Source organism: Eschrichtius robustus, chromosome 9 (assembly GCF_028021215.1).
Source record: "Eschrichtius robustus isolate mEscRob2 chromosome 9, mEscRob2.pri, whole genome shotgun sequence".
Taxonomy (NCBI): domain Eukaryota; kingdom Metazoa; phylum Chordata; class Mammalia; order Artiodactyla; family Eschrichtiidae; genus Eschrichtius; species Eschrichtius robustus.
The window spans coordinates 114,493,282-114,514,934 of NC_090832.1; the positions used below are offsets into that span (position 1 = coordinate 114,493,282).

The 21,653-nt window shown below is 36.9% G+C and overlaps 1 protein-coding gene across 1 annotated transcript in view; it reads left to right on the plus strand.

Moving 5' to 3' along the window:
* The window catches only part of COL19A1 (collagen type XIX alpha 1 chain), a 361,076-nt gene that overhangs the window by 56,599 nt on the left and 282,824 nt on the right, over positions 1-21,653 (plus strand). Inside the window, exons 7-8 of the mRNA XM_068550858.1 lie at positions 1,622-1,747; positions 2,809-2,871. Coding sequence (XP_068406959.1) covers positions 1,622-1,747; positions 2,809-2,871 — 189 coding nt within the window. The remainder of the gene's footprint in view (positions 1-1,621; positions 1,748-2,808; positions 2,872-21,653) is intronic.

Sequence of the window (21,653 nt, forward strand, 5' to 3'; positions counted from 1 at the left end):
CTGAAGCAGTCAGATTTCATGACTACAGACCTAGACAGAGAGAATGAAGAATAAATAGGAAGAGAGGAGAAAATCAACAACATTTGTTGAAAATAAATGAGAAAGATGATTAAAATTTTGAGGGCTAATTAACTAAATATGTGTCATATCAAAACCAGAGGTTTTATGAAGCAGGGGGTCCTTACTTGAACATCTTATGTTCCCTGTAGGCACTTTTTGGAAAGTGTGGGCAGTTTTATAGTGAAGCCTGAGACATACTTTTAAAGTCTTAAAGTAGTGAATCAGTTACCCAGAGCAAAACTGTGAGCTCGGAATAGGTTCTGATTATCTAACTGAACCCATGGGGCACGGGGCAGGAACTGGCTGGAAAATCATATCAAATCATATGAGATAAGTGGATCGTTTTGGGGATAATCTTGTGTGTTTCATTCTAATGTAATTTTTAGACTTGTGGACTTGGAAACGTATGACGATAACTAAACAGCTAATCATTAAATCTGCAGAGAGTAAATGTGATGGAACTAGTGGTAAAGACAGGAAACTAGTCCCAGTTTTTTGGGGAGCTATTTCTCTTACCGTGTTTACTGTGCTCACAAGCATTAGAATGCTACACACTTTTTCAAAATACTATTTTGTTTGAAAAGTTATGTATGTTTACTATATAAAATTTGGAAAATACAGCCAACTTCATAGAAGAAAATAAATATCAACCATGATCTCATCACAATAAATAACCACAGACAATATTTTAATTTTGTATCCGGACAGTATTTTTCCAGGCATATATAATTTGTAGTATATAAAGTAATGTGTGAACACTTCCCCCTAAAATGCAAATTCAGAGATATGAAATTGCAAATCCGTGAAACTGCAAATTCAGAGTTACAAACCGTGGTAAGGACTCTGGTAAATGATGTTGAGAGGAAAGGATGCATTTATCTTCTTCAGACGGCCATCTGGATTTATTTTTTGACAGAAAAAAAGTTCATTGCTTTGTAACCAAATTTCACTTCATGTGGCTGTCCCCACATGTTCTGAACACACTGGATAAGTTATAAAAGTCATCACTTGTCTGTTACAGTGGAGACTTTTGAATAAAGAACAATGGACTGGAATAAGATATACATACTTTGATTAAATACATACTACCTTAGAGCATAAAAAGGGTTTATTTTCTACTTTTACATGCCTTTATAATCATCTTCTTGAAGTAAACGATGTTTTAAAAGTTCAAATTACGTTCTTTTATTTTAAAATTTGTTCCCAAAGCACATGTACCAATGTTATTTGTATAAAGTATTTTATTGTAACAATTGTAATTCTTGTAAACATTTGATATTACTGTACTTGTCATAAAGTCACCTATAATAGCTTTAGAATTTCTCACCAAAACCAACAATTTAATGCATCTCTAGTGTGTTGTCAGAGTAATAAAAACGTAGGGGGCTAGTGAAAGGGCAAAGTCATTATGGACTTTCACAGGTTGGTGTCAACCTTTGGTTATTAGAAGGAAGTTCTTGCAAGAAACTCCAGTCATGTCTAGTTTGGTGAGAGTCAGTGCTGGGAATGTCACAATGTTTGGAATTGACCCCATATCCTAAAGCCTCTTTCTGGATTTTAGTGCCCAGAGCAGCATGGCTTTGCCAGTACTGCAGCATCATTGGTACCCGCTCATGCCAGTAGAATGTCTGCATTTCTGCCAGCAAAGCAGGAACTTACAGACCAGTGCCAGTGCATTCCACACAAGGTATGCTGCCTTTCACCTATGCCCACGGAAAAGCCACGCCACACAGGGAGCCAGGCCCTGCGGGTGTGGCCCTGGTCTTGCCCTCTAGTGCTGGTTGAATCAGGTGCCTGGGCCTCTCAGTCGCTGGGTGGGTTAAGAGAACGGGGCTGGGGATAGGATCTCCTGGATTTCGATCTGGATAGTTCTGAGGCCATCTGACCTTCTTTCCTGGGTAGGAAGTAGAAGAAAATAAAGAGAGGAACCACCTGTACCACAGCTAAGCACAAGGACATAACACATGCCAGGAATAGGCTTCAATTCTGCGAATTCACAGATGAAGGAAACGCAGTGCCTGCCCTTCAACACATACCCAAAGATACTCTACATAGTGTGGAGACCGTGTCTGTCCAGTATCCCAAATATCCACCCAGCTCTCCTTTCTGCAGTGAATTGTACAGGAAGTACAGGGGAGCTCTGCTATTGCCCAAAGAATTTGTTTTGCTTGCCCCTTCCTGGTCAGGAAGCCTGGGCCCATTGGGCTGCACGAACATCTTTTGTGGATGTTAATGGCACTCAGAGGCCTGAGTGATCTCTGGACGGCTTTCCTCTACACCAGTACAAAGGGAAGGGAAACTTGCCCCAGCTTCTGGAGCAGAAGGTCCCTGGCACATGACTTGATGTGTGCTTCGGCTTAGAGCACCCTGCGCCACTTCCCTTCCTGGCTGGAGTAGTGGGGAGGAGGGAGAGGTGGAAGTTTAGAGGAAGCTTACATGTCCTCAAGTGAAGAGCACTGCACAGGAAGCTCCGTGCCAAAGCCATGTGCGAGGTGCAGCGGGCGTGGAGGAGAGCACGTGTTCCAGCCCGTGGACGGTCTCGGGGAGGAGATGATGCCAGCGGGCGTTTGGAATAGGGGGTAGCGAGCCTTATCATGAGGGGAGAAAGGCCTCCCAGCGGAGGGACCTGTGTCAGCTCCCAGGAAAGCAAAGCTTTGTCTTACTACTGTCAGCTTCTTATTTGTAAACTATGTGTTTTTAGTTCAATGTGACAGAATATTTGATAACACAAAATTCATTTCTGCTCAGGGAGAAGCAGGATTACTGGGAGTTCCAGGCTCACCTGGACAGAAAGGGGACAAAGGAGAGCAGGTAAGACACCAGCGAACGCTGTCAGGACAGAAGAGGATTTGTCCAAAAGTGACTTCACAGTTGTGTCCACCTCATTTTTCTGTGTCCCATACAAATGCACATTTCTGTGAAAGGATATCGAGGGCTGTATTTAAGTGCTGGTCACTGAAATAAGGAAGACTATATTGGCATGTAAATCTGCTTTTGCATTCCTACTGGAAGGCTGGCCTAAAATGTGTCTGTAAACCACAAGCAAAATTGTGAAGCAAGAAAGTCTGTTTTTTAGTTGGGCTCTAGCCTTCTCTAGCATTTTCTTCTCCAGATACCTGACGAACTCCTGTTTCTCTGTCTGCTGATAGGTCTCCACTGAAGATTCTTCCCCAGCCTTTATTCATACAGCTCACCTTTGTTGAGCACCTGCTCTGCGTAAGGCCTAGTGCTGGGTGTTAGAGCGGATAGAAGGAATAGGCTATGTTCCGGGATTTTACATCTGGAAGGAGATAGAAGACCTTACAAGGCCACACCAGTTAGGGGCTATAGGAGGGTTGCAGGGGCCCTGAGGTAACAGTCTTGGGGAGACTGGGGAGAGAGTTTGCTGGAGGAGATGGTGGGTGAGCTGGACCTGTGTGGATCTGAGTCTAGCCAGGATCCATGCTTAGAGACTTGCCTCTCCTTTCTCCCTGTCCTTCTCAAAACAGAACTCTCTATTCCCCACTCTGAGTCATGTCTTTTTATTAACCATTTTTTAAATTGAAGTATAGTTAATTTACAATGTTGTGTTAGCTTCAGGAGTACAGCAAAGTTATTCAGCTATATATATATATATATATATATATATATATATATAACTGAATCTATATATATAAGTATATTCTTTTTCAGATTCTTTTCAATTATAGATTATTACAAGACATTGAGTATAGTTCCCTGTGCTATACAGTAGGTCCTTGTTGGCTATCTATTTTATATGTAGTAGTGTGTATATGTTAATCCCAAACTCCTAATTTGTCTCCCCCTCCATCTCCCTCTGGTAACCATAAGTTTGTTTTCTATGAGTCGCGTCTTTTCTTAGCTAACTAGGTAGATTAATTTCTGCTAAGATTAGGAGTTGATTATGTTCTTACTATCTTTCCAAGGTAGAACAGATTTAAATTCTTTTCATGCCTTAACTTGGAAGTCCATGGTTCTAAATTATTTATATAATCTTCATGGACTCCTTATTTTAAAAGGTAAGAGACTGAAGTTTGTGAAATGACTGATGCCTCAAAGTTGCACAGCAAGCTTCAGCCAAGCCATCCTTGGTCTTTTGACTCCCAAAGGAGAGTCCACCATTGTACCTTCCATGGGAACTTCTGGCACCTAAGCAAGTGCTTGAGAAGAAATGTTTGGTGTTGGGATGGGCATTTATTTTTGCCCTTGAGATCACACTTGTTTATTTTTGCTTTTGTTACTTTTGCTTTTGGAGACATATTCAAAAAAATTATCACCAAGATGTATGTTGAGGGGCTTACTGCCTATGTTTTCTTCTAGGAGTTCTATGGTTTCAGATCTTACGTTCAAGTCTTTAATCCATTTTGGATTAATTTTTTTGTATGGTATAAGATAGTGGTCAAGTTTCATTCTTCTTTGCATGTGGCTCTGCAGTTTTCTCAGCACTATTTATTTATTTTAAAATTTTTATCTATTTTTTGTTGAAGTATAGTTGATTTACAGTGTTGTGTTTGTTAGTTTCAGGTTAGTTTCAAAGTGATTCAGTTATCTATATATATTCTTTTTCAGATTCTTTTGCCTTATAGATTATTACAAAATATTGAGTATTGTTCTACATGCTATACAGTAGGTCCTTGTTGGTTATCTGTTTTATATATAGTAGGGTGTATATATTAATCCCAAACTCTTAATTTATCACTCCCTCCTTTCCCCTTTGGTAACATAAGTTTGTTTTCTATGTCTGTGGGTCTATTTCTGTTTTGCATATAAGTTCATTTGTATCACTCTTTTTTAGATTCCATGTATAAGCAATATCATGTGATATTTGTCATTCTCTGTAGGGCTTACTTCATTTAGCATGATAATCTCTAGGTCCATCCATGTTGCTTCAAGTGGCATCATTTCATTCTTTTTTTATGGGTATTATTCCATTCTATATATGTACAACATCTTCTTTATCCATTCACCTGTTGATGGACATTTAGGTTGCTTCCATGTCTTGGCTATTGTAAATAGCCAACACTATTTATTGAAGAGGCTATCCTTTCCCCACTCTATATTTGTGACTCCCTTGTCATAAATTAATTGACCATATATGTGTGGGTTTATTTTTGGGCTCTCTGTTCTGTTCCATTGATCTATGTGTCTGCTTTTATGCCAATACCACACTTTTAATTACTATAACTTTATAATATAATTTGAAAAGAAGATCCGTCTATATGCTACCTATAAAACACTCACTTTATATGTAAGGGCACACACTAACTGAAAGTGAAGGGATTGGAAAAGATATTCCATGCAAATGGAAATCAAAAGAAAGCTGAGTAGCTATACTTATATCAGACAAAATAAACTTTAAACAAGGAATGTAATAAGAGCCAAAGGTGGGTTTTATATAATGATAAAGGGGTCAATCCAACAAGAGGATGTAACGTTTGTAAATATTTATGCACTTAACCCAGAAGTGCCTAAATATATAAAGCAAATATTAACACTCCTAAAGGGAAAGGTAGTCAGTAATACAATGATAGTAGGAAACTTTAATACCCCGCTACATCAATGGGTACATCATCCAGACAGAAAATCAATAAGGAAACACTAGCCTTAAATGACAGATGAACCAGATGAACTTAAGAGATATATACAGAACATTCCCTCTGAAAGCAATAGAATGTATTCTTCTCAAATATATACGGAACATTTTCTAGAACAGATCGTATTTTAGGCCATGAAACAAGTCTTAAAGAATTTAAAAGGATTGAAATTATATCAAGCATATTTTTCTGACCACAGTGGTATGAAACTAGAAATTAATTACACGAAGGAACTGGAAAATTCACAAATGTAGAGATTAAACAGCATGCTACTGGGCAACCAATGGGTGAAAGAAGAAATCAAAAAAGAAATTAAAAATTACCTTGAGACAAGTGAAAATGGAAATATAACATACCAAAATTTGTGGGATGCAACAAAAGCAGTTCTAAGAGAGGAGTTCATAGAGATAAGTGCCCATCTCAAGAAACAAGCAGAGGCTCGAATAAACAACCTAACTTTACACCTTAATGAACTAGCAAAAGAAGAACAAATGAAGTCCAAAGTTAGTAGAAGGAAGGAAATAAAAATTAGAGCAGAAATAAATGAAATAGAGACTTAAAATACAATGGAGAAGATCAATGAAACTAAGAGCTGGTTTTCTGAAGAGAGAAACAAATTGACAAGCCTATAGCTAGCTAGACTCACCAAGAAAAAAAGAGAGGACTCAAATAAACAATAAAAAATGAAAGAGGGCATGGTACAACTGATAACACAGAAATACAAAAGAGCATAATTATTAGCAAATTTATTGTATGCCAAATCTATAAAATATGCAAAATGTATCTTAGAGTTATAATGTATTACATAATTTCCCATTTATGATACATTTAAAAAATAATAACATTTGTTTTAACTTCCAGACTACACAAAATTCATAATGGCAAGAGATTTTAGTGGCAAGGCAATGACAGCTGGAATAAAATAAATTGATAATCTACAAAAGAAGGCAAATAATCACTATACTTCCTTTATGGTTTCAGTACATGCACCAGCATTTAATTAAACCAGCATAATCCTTGATGTGCAAATACGACTTCAGATGACCATGGCCATGAATGTGATCAGCTTTTTTTAATAAACATGGATGTATTTTTCCTTATGAGGAGTTGATGAGTACATTTCTGTTCTTATTGTAGTACGTGATCCTGCAACTTTAATGGGCAGTAAATAAAGATGGCTTTCCATCTGTGTTTGAGTCTTGTATATAAGTTTCATTAATAGAGCAGGTGCACAAAATAGTGCCTGCATAGTTTGAAGATCAAAAGTCATGTTTGCTCTAAGGCATATTGAATAGTTGATTTTGTGAAATGATCAGAAGTGCAGTGTTACTAAGGCAACCAGATGTTGTTCTCAAGGTTTTTCTTTTGGTGTGTAAGACCAAGAGAGTATATTTAGGGGCTGTAGGACAGTATATTAGAAGGAGTACCACTTGGAGCCTGAATCACTTGGGATTGAATCCTGTCCACCTCTTACTTGCTTTGAAAATGATGCTTAATAACACTGAGTCAACAGCTTATTGTGAAGAAGGAATACTTAGTACCAGGAACTGGTACACAGTAGATACTTAGCAAATGTATGTTTCCTCTACTTTTCTATCCACAGTGTAATTGTTCACGTGTTGAAGGAGAGGTAGAGGTAATCCTTTTAGATTGAGTTAAGTTTCATATGTGGTTTGAACAAAACCAAACACATCTTCATTTTGTGAAATAATTCCTTAGAATTTTCAATTGATTAAATGTTTTAGGTTATAAAAACCTTGAGTTGTTATATGCCACTTATAGTAAATATTAATAATTTAATGATAGTCATTTCTTCAAAAGATCACTCAGTGATTTAAGTATTTCATTCAAATCTGTGTCTTTTGTTCCCAATCTTATTTGACAAGACTGTTTTTAGATATAGTGTGCTACTTTTTGCAATTTAATTTTTCTCATTCTCATTTTTCTCATTTTACTTTTGGCCCAATGAGATAAAATGAGAAAAGTTTAGAGAATACAGTTCCCAAGTCTCTTTCCAAATTATGTATTGCTCATTACAATATTTCTGAAGGTCTTACGTTTTGAGAATCCTTACTGTCATCTGTGGCAGCTTTATAAATAGCAAATTTTACTTTATTTATGCCTGTACACTATGAGTTAGACAACTGTTCTGAATAAATCTGTAAGTAAATCTTGTGCCACCTGGATCAAAACCCACCAATGGCTTCCTGTTTCCCTCACGGTAACACTGAAGCTCTAACCACGGGCCACAAGGTTTCCCATAATGTGTAGAGCTCTCCCTACCCCACTACCCCTCCCTATAGTGTGGCTCCTACACTCTCCCATTGTTCATGTCTGTTCCAAGGTCTTTGCACCAGGCTACATATACCTGGAATGTTCTTCTAGATATTCACATTTCTCTTTCCTTCACATCATTTAGGCTCTCTCTCATAAATCACTTGAAAGTAGAAAGGCCTCTTCTGACATCTTCATTCCACCTCTATCTTCTTTCTTTTCTTAGCACTTGTATTGTCACTTGACATGTTATCATTATACCTCTATTTATTCCCCCACTAGAGTATGAGTTCTGTGAGCACCATACATAGAACAGCACATAATAGGAGCTAAAAATACGTTGAATGAATGAACATTCTACCACAAGGAAAGTCTAAATCATCAACTCAGCTGTTTCTAGAACCTGTGAATTCTATGCCCCAGTTACCCAGTGGACCTTGCCAAGCAGGGCGAAGAGTCAGTCTGCAAAGAAAGAGCTAGATAAGCTAAATCGTTAAGAACTGTTGTATTATTCACTAACGTTCTACTACACTTTTTCCTTTACAAACAAAAGCATTTAAAAAAAATTTTACATAGTGACCTGATTAGTTTTAGGTTGATGTTACCCACTAGTTAGTGGTGAATCAGAAATATTTGGAGAAAAGCCACAAGTTTTGGCATGACTTAGTGTTTATTTGCCTATTTTCTCATCCACACTGATTTACTGCTTCTTTTTTCTTCAGAAAGCTTATGACCCCCTCTCATGGAGAAAGATAGTTTGAGATTCAACCACTGCTTATAAACATATAGCTGTGAGGAATATTCTGTATCAGGCCACCCAATCAGACCATCCTAACCATGCCCTCTGTCCAAGACTAAACTCTGGATGACATTATTTGAAATAATAATTAATACTTTTCTTTCATTTAGACTCAATTATTATTATAATTTTCTGAATCTTTTAATTCCCTTTTCTTAGCAAATGTGGTTAGCAGCCTAATTACTTAGCAACCACATTACTTTCTCAGTTCTTTAATACCCTTGCTAATACCTTCACCCACTTCAGAGTTGAAATTCCCTCAGTTTTATAAAATAGCAGCTCAATTTCAATGTTCCTGAACCTAAGGAGGAGTATGATCTGAGGTCTATTTGGGGAATGATTTTCCAATTTATTTTTGTATTATTACCTTCCATATCAAGTTAATTTCCCGAAAAGTGTAGGCTTTATGAAATGATTGCTTTGTAGGTATACTTTTAGAGAAAATCAAAATAATTTAAGATGAAATGTTAACTTACTTGACTCTATAGTCAAAAACTTTGGTATTGTTTTTTTTCTACTACCCCTACTCTCTAATCTCACTGTATGGAAGTTTCCATTTTGAGTGGTCTAGTGTGTTAACCCAGAGATTACTAGTGAATTTCCCTTTATTTTGTTTCCAATCTGACATTACTCATGTGCCCGTTCTGAAGACACACCACACCAATAAAAAATAATTGAATCAAAATATGTTCATAATTTTTTAAAAGAAGGAATATTTTTCCCTTAGTAATAACCTCAAAGAAGCAAGAGTTAATATTTATGGTTTTGAATTTTTGTCTATGTCAATATGAGAAATAAAGAATATTTCTTCATCCTTTCTAATCCAATATTGAGCATATTGGATTAATTGACAGGTCCTTTTTTGTTTTTGTAATTTTACTCCATCTGATATAATCTCATCTAATCTATAGGAACTTGAAGTTGACATTTATTTGTATGCCTTCAATCTGAAATTAACATGTAATATCAGGGTAATAATGGTATTATATACTCATAGAATTCTAATGTGTTTATTAATCTCTACCAAGCATTAGTGATAGAGAAATTCATTCAGAAAGTTTACATTATTGTCCACTGTCTCAAGGATAAATTTATTAGACTGAATTTGTGAAAGAGCCATCAAGGCAGATAGCCCATCAGGGTAGCCCATCAGCTTCACTGAGCAGATTTTTCCAGTTACGTGGATGAGCAAGGAAACTGACAAAAGGATTGACCCAGCTTCGGAGTGTTTTCCTGGGGGATGTAATGGAAGGTCAGGCACACTAAATATAAAAATATGGGTACCTTGGAGTGTGAAATTTCATGACTTATTTGAATTGAAAGTACCAGGTACTAGTTGAAGTAACAGCAATAGAATCATTCCTTACCCTTTGATAAATATAAAAGAAATGAGAAAGCTGTACTGGATATGTCTGCGTGGAGAATGTCTAGTTTGAGTTTTGATTAGCACTCTGATATTTATTATTAACTTTCTGATAATTTATTAATTGTCAAAAGTGTAGTTTAATGACTTGTGAATAATAGGAAAAAAGAACTTAACGGGCACGCACTTTGGTGCGAGAAAAAGCAACTCATCTATGACACCCTTAGCAATTAATACACCTTTGAAAAAACTCCTAATGAGCATTTCTATATTTCAGGGTGCAGTTGGTCTTAAAGGTGAATTGGGTGCTCCTGGAATTCCTGGGGAAAAGGTATGTGGATCTGATCCTTGATTAAGCTTTGTAGCTATTTTACCAGGTTGTATCAGATAGGAAGGGAAAATACACGGAACAAGTCTGGTATTTCGGCGGGTGGGGGGCAGTCAGCAAACTGTGGCCCTGCAGGAGGGCTGCCAAAAATTCCTGCTGTATGATTTAGTAAATCAGGTTTTACTGGAACACAGCAATGCTCATGTGTCTTCATAATGGCTAAGGCTGCTTTTGTGCTACACAGCAGTGTCTGGTAATTGTGGCAGAGATTCTAAAACATTTACTGTCTGGCCCTTTGCAGAAAACACTTGCTTCAGAACATTAGTCATTATTCTAAGAGACCCAAGGCTTCTTAATTTCACTATTTTATGTTTGGTATAGTATCTTTTTTGGGGGGGAGGGTTACTTATCGATATGTTTTATCTTTTCTCTCTTTCTTTTTAAATTGAAGTCTAGTTGATTTACAAGGTTGTGTTAGTTTCAGGGGTACAGCAAAGTGATTCAGCTATACATATATATATATATATATATAAATCTGTTCTTTCTCAGATTCTTTTCCCTTATAGTTTATTACAAGATATTGAATATAGTTCCCTGTGTTACACAGTAGGCCCTTGTTGTTTACCCATTTTATGTATAGTAGTGTGTATCTGTTAATCCCAAGCTCCTAATTTATCCCTCCCCCCCTTTCGCCTTTGGTAACCGTAAGTCTGGTTTCTATGTCTGTGAGTCTGTTTCTGTTTTGTAAATAAGTTCATTTGTATCATTTTTTAGATTCCACAAATAAGCGACCATATGATATAGGATCTTTTAATATGTATTTCACTGCAGACATAAATTAAATAAATATTTAAAAATATAGTACCACATGAAATATGATAAATAAATATACAAGAAATATATTTCAATCCATCAATAAAATGATTTTCACATTGTCTTCTCTAATACTGTAAAGATGATTCTAAATAATGAATCCACTCACAAGAGGTTAGCATACTTATTCAGGAAACTTAAAAAAATTGTTATATTTGTAAATTAAACTGCAATTACCTTGTCTTATTTTTCACTTAAATTGCTGAATTATTAGAGTTTCACATGTTGATGCTAAGAAAATTCTCTTCTTCACTAAAATAAATTTAACATAAATTTCCATAGCTGTTCTAGCTGCACTAATTATCAAGTGAGTCCATTTTGCCTCATTATCTAGAGGGTCATGATCCCTGGGGTTATGAAGCTATCATTGTCACGAGGGGAACTGAAGCTGAAGTGGTAGGAGGTTCAGAACTTATTTTCTGAGTCCTTCTTACACGTGTCTCTGATATCTGACTGCTTCACTGATGTTACTTTGTTTCTTTTAGAAATTATTCAGCCTGATATGCAAATTCTTTACTCCTGTAAATGTTAGACTCAGTAAAACCCAACAAACTTTGTAAACAATGATACCTTGCTGCAAGCTAATGATTATTTGGGCTGCTGTCTGCTTGCTTAATCTTTCTGATGACATTAAACGAAGACACTTCAATAAGTAAAAGTTCCTTCAGACACTTGTTTAAAGGTCTGATTCCTTCAAAATGCCGTTTCCCCAAGAGAATACTACTTAATCACCTAACTCTTGAAGAGATTGCCCAGTCCAGATTTGCTTTATATACCCATTTCACCAGTCTCTTCCTAAAATATATTCAGATTGTTTAGATTTCAGATCATTGGGATTTTAAAAATTACTTGAATATGGGAACTCTTTTTTTTTTTTGTCAAGTACAGAATCACTGGAGAACTTGGACTATAAAACAGATTATTAGACCTTTTTTTCGCATATCTTATAGCTGAGTTATGCTACTTTTTTTTTAGTCAAATCATAAATATGATTATAGAAAAAGTAAAATGCCAGGCAAAATGGAAAAGACAAATTGAGAAAAGATAATTACAACGTACATACAAGAGAGGGATTACTTATACCACCATATGAACAAATATATATATATTTTTTATACAGCAGGTTCTTATTAGTCATCCATTTTATACACATTAGTGTATACATGTCAATCCCAATCGCCCAATTCATCACACCACCACCACCGCCCCCCTGCCGCTTTCCCCCTTTGGTGTCCATACGTTTGTTCTCTACATCTGTGTCTCAACTTCTGCCCTAAAAACCAGTTCATCTGTACCATTTTTCTAGGTTCCACATATATGTGTTAATATACGATATTTGTTTTTCTCTTTCTGACTTACTTCACTCTGTATGACAGTCGCTAGATACATCCACATCTCTACAAATGACCCAATTTCGTTCCTTTTTATGGCTGAGTAATATTCCATTGTATACATGTACCACATCTTCTTTATCCATTCGTCTGTTGATGGGTATTTAGGTTGCTTCCATGACCTGGCTATTGTAAATAGTGCTGCAATGAACATTGTGGTACATGACTCTTTTTGAATTATGGTTTTCTCTGGGTATATGCCCAGTAGTGGGATTGCTGGAACATATGGTAATTCTATTTTTAGTTTTTTAAGGAACCTCCATACTGTTCTCCATAGTGGCTGTATCAATTTACATTCCGACCAACAATGCAAGAGGGTTCCCTTTTCTCCACACCCCCTCCAGCATTTGTTGTTTGTAGATTTTCTGATGATGCCCATTCTAACTGGTGTGAGGTGATACCTCATTGTAGTTTTGATTTGCATTTCTCTAATAATTAGTGATGTTGAGCAGCTTTTCATGTGCTCCTTGGCCATCTGTATGTCTTCTTTGGGGAAATGTCTATTTAGTTCTTCTGCCCATTTTTGGATTGGGTTGTTTGTTTTTTTAATATTGAGCTGCATGAGCTGTTTATATATTTTGGAGACTAATCCTTTGTCCATTGATTCGTTTGCAAATATTTTCTCCCATTCTGAGGGTTGTCTTTTCGTCTTGTTTATGGTTTCCTTTGCCGTGCAAAAGCTTTGAAGTTTCATTAGGTCCCATTTGTTTATTTTTGTTTTTATTTCCATTACTCTAGGAGGTGGATGAAAAAAGATCTTGCTGTGATTTATGTCAAAGAGGGTTCTTCCTATGTTTTCCTCTAAGAGTTTTATAGTGTCTAGTCTTACATTTAGGTCTCTAATCCATTTTGAGTTTATTTTTGTGTATGGTGTTAGGGAGTGTTCTAATTTCATTCTTTTATATGTAGCTGTCCAGTTTTCACAGCACCACTTATTGAAGAGACTGTCTTTTCTCCATTGAATATCCTTGCCTCCTTTGTCATAGATTAGTTGACCATCGGTGTGTGGATTTATCTCTGGGCTTTCTATCTTGTTCCATTGATCTATATTACTGTTTTTGTGCCAGTACCATACTGTCTTGATTACTGTAGCTTTGTAAAATAGTCTGAAGTCAGGGAGTCTGATTCCTCCAGATCCGTTTTTTTCACTCAAGACTGCTTTGGCTATTCGGGGTCTTTTGTGTCTCCATACAAATTTTAAGATTTTTTGTTCTACTTCCGTAAAAAATGCCATTGGTAATTTGATAGGGATTGCACTGAATCTGTAGATTGCTTTGGGTAGTATAGTCATTTTCACAATATTGATTCTTCCAATTCAAGAACATGGTATATCTCTCCATCTGTTGGGATCATCTTTACTTTCTTTCATCAGTGTCTTATAGTTTTCTGCATACAGGTCTTTTGTCTCCCTAGGTAGGTTTATTTCTAGGTATTTTATTCTTTTTGTTGCAATGGTAAATGGGAGTGTTTCCTTAATTTCTCTTTCAGATTTTTCATCATTAGTGTATAGGAATGCAAGAGATTTCTGTGCATTCAATTTGTATCCTGCTACTTTACCAAATTCATTGATTAGCTCTAGTAGTTTTCTGGTGGCATCTTTAGGATTCTCTATGTAGAGTATCATGTCATCTGCAAACAGTGACAGTTTTACTTCTTCTTTTCCAATTTGTCTTCCTTTTATTTCTTTTTCTTCTCTTATTGCCGTGGCTAGGACTTCCAAAACTATGTTGAATAATAGTGGTGAGAGTGGACATCCTTGTCTTGTTCCTGATCTTAGAGGAAATGCTTTCAGTTTTTCTCCATTGAGAATGATGTTTGCCGTGAGTTTGTCATATATGGCCTTTATCATGTTGAGGTAGGTTCCCTCTATGCCTACTTTCTGGAGAGTTTTTATCATAAATGGGTGTTGAATTTTGTCAAAAGCTTTTTCTACATCTATTGAGATGATCATATGGTTTTTCTTCTTCAGTTTGTTAATATGGTGTATCACATTGATTGATTTGCGTATACTGAAGAATCCTTGCATCCCTGGGATAAATCCCACTTGATCATGGTATATGATCCTTTTAATGTGTTGTTGGATTCTGTTTGCTTGTATTTTGTTGAGGATTTTTGCATCTGTATTCATGAGTGATATTGGTCTGTAATTTTCTTTTTTTGTAGTATCTTTGTCTGGTTTTGGTATCAGGGTGATGGTGGCCTCATAGAATGAGTTTGGGAGTGTTCCTTCCTCTGTAATTTTTTGGAAGAGTTTGAGAAGAATGGGTGTTAGCTCTTCTCTAAATGTTTGATAGAATTCACCTGTGAAGCCATCTGGTCTTGGACTTTTGTTTGTTGGAAGACTTTTAATCACAGTTTCAATTTCATTACTTGTGATTGGTCTGTTCATATTTTCTATTTCTTCCGGGTTCAGTGTTGGAAGGTTATACCTTTCTAAGAACTTGTCCATTCCTTCCAGATTGTCTATTTTTTTGGCATAGAGTTGCTTGTAGTAGTCTCTTAGGATGCTTTGTATTTCTGCGGTGTCTGTTGTAACTTCTTTTTCATTTCTAATTTTGTTGATTTGAGTCCTCTCCCTCTTTTTCTTGGTGACTCTGGCTAACGGTTTATCAATTTTGTTTGTCTTCTCAAAGAACCAGCTTTTAGTTTTATTAATCTTTGCTACTGTTTTCTTTGTTTCTATTTCATTTATTTCTGCTCTGATATTTATGATTTCTTTCCTTCTGCTAACTTTGGGTTTTGTTTGTTCTACTTTCTCTAGTTCTTTTAGGTGTAAGGTTAGATTGTTTATTTTAGATTTTTCTTTTTTCTTGAGGTAGGCTTGTATAGCTATAAACTTCCCTCTTAGACCTGCTTTTGCTGCATCCCATAGGTTTTGGATCGTCGTGTTTTCATTGTCATTTGTCTCTAGGTTTTTTTTTGATTTCCTGTTTGATTTCTTCAGTGATCTCTTGGTTATTTAGTAACGTATTGTTTAGCCTCCATGTGTTTGTGTTTTTTACGTTTTTTTCCCTGTAATTGATTTCTAACCTCATAGCGTTGTGGTCCGAAAAGATGCTTGGTATGATTTCAGTTTTCTTAAATTTACTGTGGCTTGAATTGTGACCCAAGATGTGATCTATCCTGGAGAATGTTCCGTGTGCACTTGAGAAGAAAGTGTAATCTGCTGTTTTTGGATGGAATGTCCTATAAATATCAATTAAATCTATCTGGTCTATTGTGTCATTTAAAGCTTCTGTTTCTTTCTTTATTTTCATTTTGGATGATCTGTCCATTGGTGCAAATGAGGTGCTAAAGTCCCCCACTATTATTGTGTTACTGTCGATTTCCTCTTTTATAGCTGTTAGCAGTTGCCTTATGTATTGAGGTGCTCTGATGTTGGGTGCATATATATTTATAATTGTTATATCTTCTTCTAGGATTGATCCCTTGATCATTATGTAGTGTCCTTCCTTTGTGTCTTGTAACATTCTTTATTTTAAAGTCTATTTTATCTGATATGAGTATCGCTACTCCAGCTTTCTTTTGATTTCCATTTGCATGGAATATCTTTTTCCATCCCCTCACTTTCAGTCTGTATGTGTCCCTAGGTCTGAAGTGGGTCTCTTGTAGACAGCATATATATGGGTCTTGTTTTTGTGTCCATTCAGCAAGCCTGTGTCTTTTGGTTGGAGCATTTAATCCATTCACGTTTAAGGTAATTATCAGTATGTATGTTCCTATGACCATTTTCTTAATTGTTTTGGGTTTGTTTTTGTAGGTCCTTTTCTCCCCTTGTGTTTCCCACTTAGAGAAGTTCCTTTAGCATTTGTTGTAGAGCTGGTTTGGTGGTGCTGAATTCTCTTAGCTTTTGCTTGTCTGTAAAGCTTTTGATTTCTCCATCAAATCTAAATGAGATCCTTGCTGGGTAGAGTAATCTTGGTTGTAGGTTCTTCCCTTTCATCACTTTAAGTATATCATGCCACTCCCTTCTGGCTTGTAGGGTTTCTGCTGAGAAATCAGCTGTTAACCTTATGGGAGTTCCCTTGTATGTTATTTGTCGTTTTTCCCTTGCTGCTTTCAATTTTTCTTTGTCTTTAATTTTTGCCAGTTTGATTACTATGTGTCTTGGCGTGTTTCTCCTTGGGTTTATCCTGTATGGAACTTGCTGTGCTTCCTGGACTTGGGTGGCTATTTCCTTTCCCATGTTAGGGAAGTTTTCGACTATAACCTCTTCAAATATTTTCTCTGGTCCTTTCTCTCTCTCTTCTCCTTCTAGGACCCCTATAATGCGAATGTTGTTGCTTTTAATGTTGTCCCAGAGGTGTCTTAGGCTGTCTTCAGTTCTTTTTATTCTTTTTTCTCTATTCTGATCTGCAGCAGTGAATTCCGCCATTCTGTCTTCCAGGTCAGTTATCTGTTCTTCTGCCTTAGTTATTCTGCTACTGATTCCTTCTAGTGTAGTTTTCATTTCAGTTATTGTATTGTTCATCTCTGTTTGTTGTTCTTTAATTCTTCTAGGTCTTTGTTAAACATTTCTTGCATCTTCTCAATCTTTGCCTCCATTCTTTTTCCAAGGTCCTGGATTATCTTCACTATCATTATTCTGAATTCTTTTTCTGGAAGGTCACTCTGAATTCTTTTTCTGGAAGGTTGCCCATCTCCACTTCATTTAGTTGTGTTTCTGGGGTTTTATCTTGTTCCTTCATCTGGTACATAGCCCTCTGCCTTTTCATGTTGTCTGTCTTTCTTTGAATGTTGTTTTTGTTCCACAGGCTGCAGGATTGTATTTCTTCTTGCTTCTGCTGTCTGCCCTCTGGTCTAGACTTCTTTATTGTGGGGTGTAAACTAAGATTTAATTGGGTTTACACAATGAATAAAGGGAAAGTGGATAAAATTCCCCTGTTATATTTTAAAACAGAGTTTACTAAGATTGGTATAAAATACTGTTAATTGGGGCTTCCCTGGTGGCGAAGTGGTTAAGAATCCACCTGCCAATGCAGGAGACATGGGTTTGAGCCCTGGTCCGGGAAGTTGCTCCCACATGCCAAAGAGCAACTAAGCCCGTGAGCCACAACTACTGAGCCTGCGCTCTAGAGCCCACGAGCCACAACTACTGAGCCTGCGTGCCACAACTACTGAAGCCCGTGAACCTAGAGCCCCTGCTCTGCAATAAGAGAATCCACTGCAATGAGAAGCTGGAGCACCACAACGAAGAGTAGCCCCCGCTCGCCACAACTAGAGAAAGCCCGCGTGCAGCAACGAAGACCCAATGCAGCCAAGAAATAAATAAATAAATAACGTCTAAAAAAAAAAATACTGTTAATTGAATTCGGTGCAACACGGTGACATCTCTTGGATCCTATTTGCGGAAACCAGGCATACGGTGCTACTGACTGGCTGTGGAGGAGGCTCTCAGCTCCGAAAAGGAGTTCTCAGCAGGCGGGACGCAGTACAGGAGCTAGAGAGTAATCAAGAGGCTCAACCGCTGCAGAAGTTGATCAAATCAATCTTCATCAAGGACCATGAGAGTAAGAAAACAGCAGGCTGGGAAGTTAAGCATGCAAGCCAAGAAATTCTCCAGAAAAAATTGAGTTTCTTAGAAAAGCAAGGGCATTTTGGGCTGAGTGAAGGAGCTGGAGCAAGATGTGGTGTTCCAGGCAAACACAACTCAGAATTAAAGACGCTGTTGCTTTTCCTAGAAGCCCAGATCTGTAGAAAGAATTTCATGAGATGATTCATCCAACACTCCACTTAAAGTAAAACTGGTAGATATGAGGGAATATACTAGCTAGCAATGAATCATTTGGACGTAGTAATTCTGGGAATGGAAAGCTTCAGCCCTTTGGGGCCATTTGGTCAAACTGGTGACAAGAGTGAGTCTCACAAGATCTGTGTGAAGATGCTGTCTCCAGGGAACTTAAAAGCTGAAGTGTCCATCGACCGATGAATGGATAAAGAAGAAGTGGCACATATATGCAATGGACTATTACTCAGCCATAAAAAGAAATGAAATTGAGTTATTTGTAGTGAGGTGGATGGACCTAGAGCCTGTCATACAGAGTGAAGTAAGTCAGAAAGAGAAAAACAAATACTATATGCTAACACATATATATGGAATGTAAAAAAAAAAAATGGTTCTGATGAAACTAGGGGCAGGACAGGAATAAAGACACAGATGTAGAGAATGGACTTGTGGACACAGGGAGGGGGAAGGGTAAGCTGGGACAAAGTGAGAGAGTGTCATGGACATATATACGCTACCAAATGTAAAATAGATAGCTAGTGGGAAGCAGCCGCATAGCACAGGGAGATCAGCTCGGTGCTTTGTGATCACCTAGAGGGGTGGGATAGGGAGGGTGGGAGGGAGACGCAAGAGGGAGGGGATGTGGGGCTATATGTATACATATAGCTGATTCACTTTGTTATACAGCAGAAACTAACACACCATTGTAAAGCAACTATACTCCAATAAAGATGTTAAAAAAAAAAAAAGCTAACGTGGTGAAGGAGAGGCCGTATCCATGGTACTCTAAAACCAGTGCATACTGTCCTGGCAGACTCTCTCTCATGTTTCCCCAGGCAGTCTCCACGAGTTTAATTTACTTGAGTCGCTCTCAGAGAGCCTCACAGACAATCAGAGAATTTGTGCAGCTTCCTGTGGTGCTAACCATGGTATGAGGCTGCACTTAGCTCTTGGGTCCTGGTTTCAGGCATCTTTAGGGACCTTCCCAATATCTGTAGAATCACCAAGTCTTTGACCATATCCTCTCTTCAAGGGCACAGTCACTGGTGGTGCCAGGTCTACTTCTAACTTGTCACTTCATTTAGCTGTTAAACGTATATAACACTCATCAGTGAAGAAATGTCACCTCAAGAGTGTTTTTCTCACTTCTATAATCCACAGGTTACCATTTATTTAAAATATCTCTAATGAATATACACAAAATGAAAATAACAAGAAAGCTACTATGTTATCTGATGGCATGCTTTATAAGTTTTAAATATTTGACACCAATGAAGATACATCAATTTTTTTTATTTTTTAAATTTCAGAAATTTTAAATTATAGTTGTAAAGATGGGCACTTAGGTTTGGGGTACAGTACTTCTGTTATTTTATGATGAAAATAACTTGATTGATTTTTCTAAGTTTCCAAAGAAAAACTATTCTTAATGTGTTACGTATCCTCAGAGCCATGTCTCCCACAGGGTCTTAACGCATCTCCCAGAGTATGCATACAGCGTCCCCAAGCTTGGCCTGGATTCTGCTTCTCAACAGTTGTGATTCGTTGGGGTTCTTTTCTTAGAATTAGAAGTGCTTAAGAGTTCTGTTAAAAGGCAAAATAAAAAAAGATGAATTTGCTCACTTGGAGCAAGAACATATGCAAAGTGCCATAGACCCTATATCTCAGGTATAATATTCTCAAAGTGAAGTTTCTTTTTAAGGTTTAATATTGAAACTAGAAAACTGATTTATATGAATGGAGGGAAGCCTATTCTGAGCAGCGTAGAGTAGAATTTGTATATTAACTGCACTTTATACTTACATACAATGTGATACAGTAATAAATGAAGTGATTTGCATATAAATCCCATTATCCTAAAATAAACCTACACTTTGAAGTTTGGTGAGGTGATAGCAATAAATTTTTTTAAGTCAAGGCCCTGAACAAAGTATTAGTTTCTTGAGGTGGCATTTTTCTTCTGAGGCCCAGGAGACTTTATGTAATATGGAATCATGGAGACTTTGAAGATGAAGAACTATAGCATTTAATTATGCTCTTTTGTAATTATAATACACATCACCTTGTACAGACTTGCATAAGCCTTCTAACCTGATAGATATATAGCCTTACTGCCAACACACCACAGAAAAATAACTGTCCCCTTTACGTTTACTCAGCACAGCTAGGATTTTGCCTAAGATATTTGGTAAGTTTTCTGTTCTGGGTGCAAATAAGAAAATCTACTCTATGTAGCAAGGGTTCTTAGATATCAGTCACTGGTGACTTCTGGTCAGCTTGGTTGGACAGAAGCCACTGTCAGTCAAAACAAGTAAATTGGATGGTTCAGTTTCCAAGAGAACTGAGTGGCTTAATGCATGAGATCACACAAGGGCATGCACACATATGTCAGACACACACACACACACACACACACACACACACACACAGGTGCTCACAACTCACTTCCTCATGATATGCAGTGGGAAAATGAGATTGGGCCACTGGAGCAAATCCTGCCCACTGTCCTACCTCCAGACTTCACACTCAAAGCATGCTTGCATTTGCTCCTTGAATATTGCCAACAAAACATTGCCTCACTCCCTATTTCACTTGTGTATGTCATGTATCAGATATGTTTTTTGAGAAGTAGGGATAGTTTTTTAAAATAGGAATAACTATCTTCCAATAATCTTAATCCTAATAACGTGATAGTAAAAAATTAAATAAATATAGAGCCTAATTTATGCTAAAACCAATTTTCTATCTGCTGAATTACCTAGAATTTGTCCTAAAGTGTTTATTTTAGTGGGAAAACTTTTGATAAATTTATTTCATTTTTCGTGGGGTAGGTGTGCAGTAAGTGATAGCCCTCATTGTTCTATCATTCAATTATTAAATATCCAGAGTTATAAACATCTTGGGTTTGAATCCCAGCTCAAATCCTTGCTCTGTGTAATTTGGGACATGTCTCTTACAGCTTCTAAGTTTTCTTTTTATGAAATGGGAATTATATTGTACCTACTTCTAGTTTTGTCTTAAAGATTAGATGAAATAATTCATGAGATTGCCAGCTCAGTGCCTGATAAATAAATATTTGGTAAACAATAGATATAATTTTAAAAGAAAACAGTTTAATGATTCTATTATTCTAAACTCTAGGTTACTAAGAGACTAAACTAGAACTCATTTGAGGGAATTTATATTATTTATTCAAAATATATTGAGTGGAAAAGTTAAAATAAAAGTCACATATCTTAGAAAACT